This window comes from Vairimorpha necatrix, chromosome 11 (assembly GCF_036630325.1).
Source record: "Vairimorpha necatrix chromosome 11, complete sequence".
NCBI lineage: Eukaryota > Fungi > Microsporidia > Nosematidae > Vairimorpha > Vairimorpha necatrix.
Genome location: NC_088826.1, coordinates 684320 through 696291, shown reverse-complemented (window position 1 = coordinate 696291; position 11972 = coordinate 684320). Strand labels below are relative to the sequence as shown.

The following is an 11972-nucleotide window of genomic DNA, read 5'->3' as shown; positions in this document are numbered from 1 at the left end:
CATAGGTCTGTTAATGAAAATACGAACTCTATATATATATATATATTGATTAATATGCTAACTTATGTTTTGCAAAAACGTGGGGTTATCCGATCACATTAGTTTTTGTTATTATAAGTTATTTTCTGCTTTTTATTTCAAATACATATGGTATAGATGATTAAATTGCTTTTTATAATTTATGATGTCCAGTTAATACCTGAAAAAAGTATTTTTGATGCTCTATCTTAGGTTTTATTTAATTTTAACTCCCTATGCAACCTTGCTAATCGAAAGAATTATTGATTACTTTTTTCCATATTACAACATGTCTATTTTCTACAAACTATAATTGGATTTACACATTTATCTTTGTTGGCTATACGAATTACTTTTAATAGATTTGATAATCAAAAAAACTTTATAATTATAAGTGTAGGAAGTGTAACACATGTCAAATCCGGCATTGGCCTTTCTGAGACATTTGACATGTTGTTCTTTAAATATTTTATAATAAATAAACCTATGGTTTCATTCCAACAATAGGATTTATATGACATGGAAAATCGACTTTGAACATTCTAATTTTTTCTTATAAGTAAAAAGCAATCAAAGTTATCAAAATATTTTTTTGATACTCGTATGTTTGTTTTAAGAAATTTGTTTATTCAATTGTTTAAGTTTGTTTATTCACAGTGTTTTCTTGTAGTGTAAATAAACATGTAAAATATAAATAAAATTTTTATGGGGGTAAATAAAAATGGACCTGCAACTTCTAGTATTCATATTCAACAATGTTAGTCTTAAAGAACAGCCAGACATACACGTTGAAGAATTGGTCAATCTAAAAGACAATGTGGCCTATTCTATAAAGACTGATGGTCGAGGAGGAATAGAAATAAAATCAAAAGGGCCAAATGATAATGAATGGAGTATGCCTAAGAAAATTGCTGTACATGAAAACGCCGGAGAATTACTTGATAGTGGAGCTCTTATTGTCAAGACTGAAGGTAACAAATACATTCTTGCATATGCCCCAACACCGAATGATTTTCAGTTAAAACCAGAAAAATTTAATTATAATATACAAGAATACAATGAAATGGCTAATGACGAAAAAACAATCAAAGCTGTTTATAATTCCAAACCTAGGTTTATAGAAGGAATACAGACCGACAAAAGGTCTACATTTTATGAGTATAAACCAACCTCTCAACAAAAGAATGCAGCTTCTAGCCCGCAAACGAAAAAAAAAAATACGAAAGTAAAAAACGACGATAAAAACGTTGATGAAGAATCTGTAAGTAGCAATTCAGACAAAGTATTGGTGTCTATTTCTGTCATTGGATTTTCATTAGTACTAATCGCGTTATAAATAAATTCTTACAAGTGATTTTTCTATTTGTATATATTTTATTTATTCTACAATTTTCATAAGACTATTATTTTTTTTTAAGAAATAAATATTATATAATGTTTTTCAGTTCTTATACATTTAATAATATTTTTGGAACAAAAATCTTCCATTGTAAAAAGTCAAATAGTTTTGGTGCAATGAGTCGGCATTGTTTTATGATGTTATGTGATGTTTTTGTATTGAACAATTATAGGCAAACTAAATTTAATCTATAAGTTACTGCATGCAGATTCACATTTTTTATAAATAAAAAACAGAAATTTTTTTTAGTGCAAAATGTCCTACATTCATCTGATAAAATTAGAGCGGAAATTTGACCAAAATTAATATTTTTACTTTTCATAATGGTTCAGATTTTGTAATTACAAAAAATGTTATCGAATGTATTTGTTCTCCATAATGGGGTTCAAAAATATAAGAATATATAACATCCCCCCTCCAAGACGGTTAGTCTCCTACGTCATCATCAACCCTAAGCAGATCTTTTAAGTCATAGTGCCTCTTCTTAACTAATCGTCCATTCATTAATTTTACTACATAAGAATCCATTGGACACACAATCTTAATCGTCCCAATATCCAAAAACCTACCTTTTTCATACTTATTAGACCCTTTAAATTTTCACTCTTCGCAACTCGCACTCTCGACGAACTTGTCTGTATATCTCTTTTTAAATCGACTACTATAATCTCCTTCTGGTCCATTTCTTAGCATTACATTGCCCGTATTATCTTTAACTGCCTCAAATGGTGTGCATCTTAGACCTTCAAGGTAACTATTATTATAAATCTCAAAGGCCTTCATAACTCTTTCTTCAAAGCTATTTTTGGGATTCATTTTCAAAACAGATTCTCTCAACGTTACAATAACTCTTTCAACTCTCCCATTGCTTTTATGTGATTCAATACTGGTCTTTCTGTGAGTTATATCCAACTTTCTGTATAACTCATGAAATTCCTCATTTGCAAATTATCTTCCATTGTCCGATATGATTTCTTCTGGTCTTTTACCATTTCTACTCAAATTTTCTATAAATCCAGTTATCGAGCTAGCACGCTTATCTTTCAACACGCAACCCCATGCGACTCTCGTATAGTAATCAATGACGAACAAGACAAATTTACCCAATTCTCTATAATCGATTAAATATATTGCCATCTTTTCTAGGTATCTACTTGTCGCAATAAAATCACATCCTCCTGATTTTTTCCTATTGTATTTTTGGCATTTTTCACATTTTTTTATCATCATCTTTATATCTTCCTTAATTCCTGGCCAATAATAGTCAAACTTCATAGCATAATAGACACTTCCTAGTCCTCTGTGGGCCTGTTCTTCGTGGTACCTCTTCATTTACTCTAACCTATCACCTACTGCAGGTATTTTCGCTCTACGACCAGAATCAAAATTCCAGTACTCCTTTTCTCCGACTTTCTCAACATGCTTTAACCATTTTCCCGCTATCTGTTTCTCTGTTCTTTGTCTAATCATTTCTCTCTTCGGTTCATTTACCTCATGAATTCTGCTCAATGCATCAGCAACAACCATCTGATCGGGTTGCCTGTACTCGATTTCAAAATCAAACTCTTAAATCATCTCTATCCACCTGTTAATCCTATTATTATTAAAACATGGCTTTCTTCTTATTTCTGCTAAAGCCTTATGATCAGTTTCAACCTTAAACTTTCTTCCTCTCAATTCATACTCAAACTTCTTTATGCCCCAATATACGGCATACATCTCTTTCTCGCTAATTCCGTATCTAGTTTCAGTCGGAGTAAATTTCTTTGATGCCCATTGTACCGGCACCCATTCCTCTTTTTCATTTTTCTGCAAAAGTACAGCTCCCATACCAATTTTACTCGCATCCGTTCTTAATAAAAATTCTTTCTCGTAATTAACAATCCTCAATTTTCCTAAATTCTTAAGCACTTTTTTCATATTTCTAAATTCAATATCCAACTCCTCAGTCCAATTCCAACTTTTGTTTTTCCCTCTTAAGCAATCTGTCATGTGCATCGTTTTCTCTGCGTAGTTCTTTATAAATCCTCTGAACCAACCACTTAATCCTAAAAATCTTCTTACGTCGGTTACATTTTGCAACTTCGGAAATTCTAATGCTTCATTCTTTTTTATCTCGGATGGCATCATATCCTGCTCATTCAATGTTACTCCTAATAATTTAACTTCAGATTGACGATAATGTATCTTCTTTGAGTTTAATCTCATGTTATTCTCTTCTAACAGTCTAATTGCCTCTAAAAACAATTTGTCGTGTCATAACTTCTCTTATTAAGGTCTTTAACAATTCCAGTTCGTTTCCATAGTATACCTGGCCCAACTTCTATCTGTTTCTTTTGCCTTTTACCGGCCCACGTATTCCTGTAATATTTTCCGTCGCTGCTGCTACTGTCCTCTTGATATATCTTCTCACATTCTTGTCTATTTCTCTCCTCTCTGTATCTATTATAAAATATATTACTTTTATGTCCTAACCTTTCACAATAAAAACATCTCATTGTCCTCAAATACCGTTTCCTACGCTCTATCTCCTCTGTATATATTTCTTTTGTCAATTTCTTTGTGACCTCTTCAATCATTCTAAATCTCTCTTCTCCATCTTCATAATCTTTTACAATCTCTTTTAGTCGTATTCCTATCATGTCATGATGATTCTCTAAACTTATATTCATAACCATAAAAATTTTAGCTCCAAACTTCCCTTTTCAAAAATAATTTTCTTCAAATCTTCATTGCTCTACACTCAATAACTTTGATCTCATACATAATAATCTTATATTCTTGCAGTAGTTTTCTGGCCTCTTGACCACAGCCAACACTTGTTAACTCACGATTTGTATCCCACCATTTATTTATTCTCCATAATGGGGTTCATAAATATAAGAATATATAACATCGAATATCTTCCACCAATACACTAACATATAACATCAAGTGATACCTAAAGGTCTAAAACTTTTAAACCGGAAATATGAGATCGTTGTAAATCAATTTATTCAAAAATCTGTCTCTAAAACAGTACAGTTTTACATAAAAATTATAGATTGGCTTTGTTTCGCATTAACATTACAAAAAATTAATCGTATTATATCACTAAGTTGAATCCAATCGTCACAAACAATCCAAAAAATACATAGAAATATTAGTGAAATAATAACACAAAACAATGCAGGCATTGATAATTTTAACAGAAAAGGTAAAATATCAAATCTATTGGTCTCTGATATTTTTCTTTCAAGCATTTAGTACAGATTAAACAAATATTAAAGTTATTTTTAATTAGTAATTTATAATTTTATATGATGATATATGGTCAATAATACAGCGTTTTTGAAAGTATGTGAATGCACAGTTCACAATACAATTATGTGTATTTTTTTCGGCCGTTAATGACAAATTTTATCAAATTTAGGAAACGACTTTAAATATCAATTTCCAACATAACATCAGTAAAACCTCATTCTTGTTTTATATTTTTAACCTTTTTCCATATTCGCATGATGAAATTTGAATTCCTAAACGTCGCACCTACTTAATTGCTGACTTGTAACAGGATAAATTGATACAATTGCTTAAACTAATTATGCGTTTATGATGTTAACACCAAAAATTTCATTTGACCATTATATTATGTATTTCTTAAAGGTTTGTGTTAGTATTATTTTTTATATGTATATATATGTCAAAGGCCAAAAAATATGTTCTAAACTTTGTTCTCGTTTAGAATATGAATAATGTCCTGATAATAGTGTTCGTCCCGAAAACCAGGTACCGATATATATATATATATATATATATATAGATTAATAACTACCCGGATTAGGACATATTTTAAAAATTTGAACTCAAATCTCTTATTAAATATTATGACATTTCCCAAGGGCGATTATAATATCGAAACCACATAGTAATGGGCGCGGATATAGTTTTTTTGAAACGAATAATTTAGTTTAAGAAAATATATCAAAATTAAAATCTTACTTATTAATTTACATCCTGATTATATAAGAAAATTTATGAAGAAATATATCAAAAGATTTAACATCTATTTAGAGCACTAACTGAAATAAATAGGACAAATTTGTGAATTTAAAAAAAATTTACCTTTATAAAACATCATAAAGTTAATTTGGGGCTGTATTGTGTACTGCCTAAGAATAGAAGGCATCAATTTCGACAAGAACAATGACCATGATGCCTCATAAATTGAAATCTATTCAACTTAGTTGATTTTTTTTTAAATCGGAATTAACTCCAATTAAAAAATGAAATAACAATGTTCTATTGACTTAAAACCAAGAACTAATCACATAAGATACTATGTACCTTTTTTGATATTTCTAACTCTTCTTGGATCGTATATAAATTTAAATGTAATATAAATCGGTTGTATTTGTATTTTTTGACAAATCATCTTTAATAGACATTAATATTTATTGTATATTTTATTCTACTAATATTGGTATTCCGGTTGTAAAGTAATTTTGGACTTTATCTTATTTTTCAACAAGCCTATAAGATATTTTTGTTAGAACATATAGTACTTTTGTTATATATTAGAGAAACTGTTTTTCTAGACGCGTTCATTTAAAATGATTTTAATAAAATATAATTTTGTTTATAATTGGAAAAACCTATTCAAAAAGAAACTATAATTGTCGTATCCTTCTATAAATATTATATATTTTCACCCCCATGCAATTCGTAAATAAAGGAACATTCGACATGGCGACAGCGATAAAAACTGTTGGCTGCTTCAGTGGAAAGAAGGAAGAGGATATAAATACATGGTTGCGTGACACAACGTTCACGGCGAGGGTTTTTGGACTGACAGAAGATCAGACCGCCAGACTTATCTGCCTGGGTCTACGGGGCCAGCCCTCTCATGGATAGCAATGGCATTTGAACGGGTGTCCGAACTTGATCTGGCAGAGGTTACTAAGAGTCTAAAATCGAGATTTTACAGTTCACAGAAAACTCTGGCCACTCTAGACGGGTTTTTAAACCGCAACAATTTGGCAACCTAGAGGCTTTCATAGACTTCTGCAGGAAAGGAAACTCCCTTATAGAGCAACAAACAATGGAGTACAAAGCAGTCAGCCCCATAGTAATCAAGAAGTCTCCTTCAGTCCTCAAATCAATTCTTTATGATTTTGCTAGACAATGCCAAGATTGGAGTGAATTCCTGAGGCGCACAGAGGAAGTTTCTTGGATAGCATTCCCTATGAAAAGTAACACGATTAATACGGACGAGACACTAGATAACAGGACTTTGAAGGTCGCACCATCGAAGAAGGGAAATATGCCATACACCATAGAAAACTACAAGATCAACAGCTGTTTCACTAACCCTTGCTACATAAACGTAGAATTCAATCGTAAACGACATCGAGCATTAATTGATACCGGAGCTGATGTCTCCCTGATACCCACAAGAGTCCTCGAAGGGACAAATATCAGATTTACCAGATCTTCAACGATCATACGAGCAGCATCAGGGACACCATTGGAGTTTACAGGAAGATGTCTAAATATCAATTTTAGGACGGAAAACACTTTAATTACTTTCAGCCCTTGCGTCACAGAATGGACACCGGACTACATAATCTTAGGAGTTGACGCTATACGAACGAACCCCATATTACTGGAACAACTGATCAGAAAATTCGCCAATACAGTCAAGAAAGGCTCACTGATTAACAAAGTCAATTACATCTCAATCGAAGAGAAATACCATGACATGTTCAAAACTGAAATTTTAGAGCTTACACTTTGCAACATGGGGAAACATCAAATCGAGACAACAGTAGCGAAGGCAATTTACCAGAAAAACGGAAAGATTCCTCTGCACTTCGAAGAGTAAATCACACAACAGATCAAGAAAAACTTGCAGTTGGGCGTAATAAAAAATAGTAGAAGCCCCTGGAACAGTAGAGTTGCTCCGGTAACGAAACCTGATGGGTCGATCAGGCTCTGTATAGATTACAGAGAGCTCAACAAGATAACAGTCAAAGATAAATGCCCCCTCCCACGAATTGATATAATTCTCGACGATCTAGCTGACGCTACTATCTTTTCGACATTAGATGCTACGTCGGGATATTATCAGGTAGCCCTTGAAGAAGTAGACAAGGAGAAGACAGCATTCAGCTAGAGAGGAAGACATTATGAATTTAACAGGATGCCGTTTGGGCTATGTATCGCTCCTGCTACTTTCCAGAGAACTATGGATAAGATCTTTGTGAAAGAAAACAGAAAATTCGTCATACCATACCTGGATGACATTATTATCTATTCTAAAAATCACCAGGAACACCGTGAACACTTGGAAATCGTATTACGTAAGCTTAAGGCAGCAGGAATCGCACTTAACAGGAAGAAGTGTCACTTCTTCAAAGAAGAAATTAAAATTCTAGGAAATATAGTCACAAACAAGACGATCAAACCGGACACAGAGAAGGTCAAACCCATAAACGAGTATAATGAGCCGTAAATATTGCTCAAAAACGGTCGTTTCATGGGCTCATAAATTACTGTAGGGAGTTCATCCGTAACTTATCAGCGATAGCAGCCCCTCTCTACGAACTGTTTAAAGGAGAGTCAAAGCAAAGTGTTAAGAGTATTTCTCTCAGCAAAAAGGAGAAACGGGCATTCGAAGATCTAAAGAGACTTCTCACAGAAGAGAACATAAGATACAAGATTAATCTCAGGAAACCGTTTATACTGACTACGGATGCGTCAGAGCAGGGAATAGGCGCGATCCTCTCACAGATTGGAGATGATGGGAAGGAGCACTTCGTAAGTGCATTCAGCAAAAGTTTAAAGAAAGCCCATAAGAACTACTCTACAACAGACAAAGAACTTTGGGCCGTTGTAAAAGGCATCGAGAACTATAGACACTACCTCCTGGGTAGAGAGTTCATACTGAAGACGGACTACAAAGCGCTGACTTATCTATGGGAAGCTAAGAACCCTACCAGTAGATTGCTGAGGTGGGCAATGAAGTTGCAGGAGTATGCATTTCAATCAACCTACATAAAAGGAGAGGTTAATGGAGCAGACGGGTTAAGCAGACAAAACCCGACAGAGAAAGATATAAATATCATCGAAGCTACAGGACCAAGCGATGAAGACAGACAGAAGATCTTAGAATCCTACCATCTATACGTTGGACATGCTAGCGCTAGTACGATGAGCTTCATGATTTCTCAGAGGTACAAATGGGCAGGAATGCATAAGGACATCAAGGAACGCGTAGAAAAGTGTAAAACGTGGTTGAAATCGGGATACCCATTACGAAACACAAAAAACAAAGTTATACGATCAGAAAGGCCATACAAAATATGGGTGGTAGATCTCATAGGACGCATATGCGACACTTCGGGTCAAAACAGCTTCATATTCATTGCTATTGACCACTACTCTAAATGGGTCGAGACAGCTGTTATTAACTATAAAACAGGGCCGACAATAATGGGATTAATCCAGCAATTGATTATCGAGAAACACGGCATTCCAGAAAGAATCTTGACTGACAACGGGCCTGAATTTATAAATTCTGACATCAAAGACCTGGCCGAAAAGAACGGTATTGACTGGCAATACAGTAAACCAGAACATCACGAAACTGTAGGCGCAGTAGAAAGAGCGAATCAGACGTCAATGAAGATACTAAATAAAATTACAGATTTCGGAAGGGTAAGCTGGAAGAACAAGCTTCCAGAAGCCACAAGATGCCTCAACCTGTTTATAATCGGAGCATAAACAACATCGCCGTTCATTTTAAGGAAGAATAAATTGCCGATGCTGTCTGTAGACAAAGCGCTAGACAAGGAAGAAGTGACATTCTCAGCGGAGGAAACGAAGAGTAAGCGCGATGAAAACTTCGAAAAGTACAAAAAAGCAATCGTGAAAGGGAAAGAAGAGGTAGCGAAAAAGCTAAACGTAAGCGATAAAGTTTTAATATATCGTGAAACCAAAAGCCAGAAGTTCAAGTGCAATTGGGAAGATGGATACGTGATCACAGAAATAATTTTACCCGATGCCTATGTGGTAAAAAAAGAATAGAAAAGTATACAGGCTTAACAAAACACGAGTTAAAGCAGATACTTCAATTTAGGGGAGAGGTGTCGTATCCTTCTATAAATATTATATATTTTTACCCCCATGCAATTCGTAAATAAAGGAGCATTCGACAATAATAATTAAAGATTATATAAGTACGAAAAATTGTGTTTTTTTTGAAATAAAAGAAACATCTAGATTGAAACCGCGCAATTAAAACTTAAAAGCTATGACAATTTAAGAAATATGATAGTTTAATTTAAACCTTCTTTTTACTCTGTATTGTAATCCCCCTGATGGTATTGTGACACTGGCTGCCTCCTTGGCTGCTCGTTGTGTCTATATATGAGTTTTTAGTAAACTGTTTATTGGTTTTATAATCTCTCATGACTCGGTGAAGGGCTAGAAATTCATCCTTTTATGTTTTATTTATAATAAACGTCAAGCATATCATTTATTGGAGGGGAAGCTGGTCTCTTGTACAGCTTTCCATATTCTGGCCATATTCAATAGAATAGACATTTTCTTATTCGTCATTTGTTTGTTGACGGAGACGTATTTGTTTACGCCCATGACCCGGCTGTAATTGAGATATGACAGCCCGGGGTTCAAATATTAGAGTCTCACTGGGCTTGTAATAGGTACAGGAAGGATGTCGTGTGACACACTCCCCTCCTTTCGAAAGATCCACTCTGCTGGATCTGATTCTATAATCCACATGATATCCTTCCAATTCACTTTATATTCTTTCTCATCTAGTGAATATTTCTTGTACAATCCACCTCCTCCCAATATTTTATCAGGTCTAACATTTTCTTCGCGTTTAATATTTAATTTCCTTATTTTTTTAATTACTGATTTTTTTCTTTTTCCTTTAATGCTTTCGTACAACGGAACCATTTTGGCCGCATAATTTTTTATAAATCGGTTGGAAAAGGATGTAAATCCCATCCATGCTCTAACGTCTTTCTTTGTTTTCAGCTCTGCAAATTCTAAAGCTTTGGTTTTCTGTTTCATGGGTATTATCATTTCGCCCTTCGTTATCTCGTAGCCTATAAATTCTACTTTGGTTTTGAAGATATTGCATTTTTTTATGTTTAAGATTGAAACCAATGTCTTTTATAATCCGTAATGCCTTGTCTAGATGTAAAAGGTGTTCTTCTTTGGTTTTTGAATAGATTAAAACGTCGTCAAGATAGATTACTACAAATTTGTGTGGTATTTCTTTGAATAGCCTATTCATAATTTTCTGGAAAGTAAATGGTGCGTTTATCCATGCGGCATTCGTTTTAATTGAAAGATGCCTTCTCTTGTGTAAAAGGCCGATTTCTCTTTATCACCATCTCTTAGATATACTTGGTGGTAACCACTCTTCATGTCTAACGTGGTGTAGTACTGTGCTCTAGATAGTGTATCTAGGGTTTAATCGATTCTTAGGATTGGATAATCCATTTTTACCTGTTAATTTATTTAATTTGCGGTAATCAATGCAAAACCTTGGCCTTTTCCCTTCTTTCTTTACTATTACTACTGGTGAAATGAAATTGCTATTACTTTCTTCAATAAGCCCACACTCTAAAAATTTATTTCTTCCTTTTTTATGAACTCATGTTCTTTCGGTGATCTTTTGTATTTCACACATGTTATTTTATCTGGCCAGTGAATAAGTTCAATTGCATGTTGTAAATATAATGTATTCTTTGTTTACTTTCTAGAAATATGGATTTGTATTTGTTTACCATGTGTCGTAACTCATCGATATGTTCTTTAATAACAGTTTTATCTAAATTCAAATCTTCTATATTAACTTCTGGTGTTTTTTCTTGTTGTTCATCTACTAGTTTTAAAACTAAGACTATTTTTTATTTGTCTAAGTTATTATTTTTCAATCCTGTTCTGATTATATATTTTGAAAGGCCAGATTCATTTATTTCGTTGAATCCAAGGATCAGTTCCTCTTCGACGTTTTCTAGCACTTGACATTTTATAGATTTTATGTCTTTCTTTTTTTGATGTATAGGGTCGTTTGTCCATATATTTTCATTTCCCCACTTATTCCCTTGATTGTAGAGTTTACTGAAATTATCTTTAGTTTTAATTTCTCAGCCATATCCTTTCTGATTATGGAGTCAATCGCTCCTGTATCTAAAAGTGTGTTTATATTTATAGATCCGCTTTCCAACCTTATTCTTGGTCTAATATCGTCAATATGTTTTATTAGGTCGCTATCTTTATTACTCTATCCTCCTTTTTTTTGTTACTTTTTTCCGAGTTTGTGGATTCTCGTCTGTTATTATTAAGGTTAATTCCGTTAATTTTGTTTTTTATTTGTAGGTTTATCTTCTGTTCGTATCTCTTGCAGAACCACAATAAATCATTCCAGGATTCACTATCTTCAAGTTTATCTAAAAAGATAGTTGTCATTCTGGACGTATTCCTTAATCTTCCTTCTTGCGTAAATTAGTTTCTTTTCCTTTCGTTCTGAACGTTT

At 33.4% G+C, this 11972-nt stretch overlaps 1 protein-coding gene across 2 annotated transcripts; it reads left to right on the top strand.

The window, feature by feature from the left end:
* Positions 1–6112: 6112 nt before the first annotated feature.
* VNE69_11119 (endonuclease) lies at positions 6113–9484 on the top strand (the record flags this gene model as incomplete). Of its 2 annotated transcripts, XM_065475027.1 has the most annotated exons (6): positions 6113–6281; positions 6361–7276; positions 7352–7526; positions 7572–7906; positions 7957–9162; positions 9205–9484. In XM_065475027.1, the coding sequence occupies 6 exons, from the start codon at positions 6113–6115 to the stop codon at positions 9482–9484; spliced, it is 3081 nt and encodes a 1026-aa protein (XP_065331099.1). The 2 variants fall into 2 exon arrangements, with proteins under 2 accessions (XP_065331099.1, XP_065331100.1); XM_065475028.1 differs by lacking the exons at positions 7352–7526; positions 7572–7906; positions 7957–9162; positions 9205–9484 and having other exon boundaries at positions 6113–6163; positions 6235–6351; positions 6384–7280.
* Between the last annotated feature and the right edge of the window lie 2488 nt (positions 9485–11972).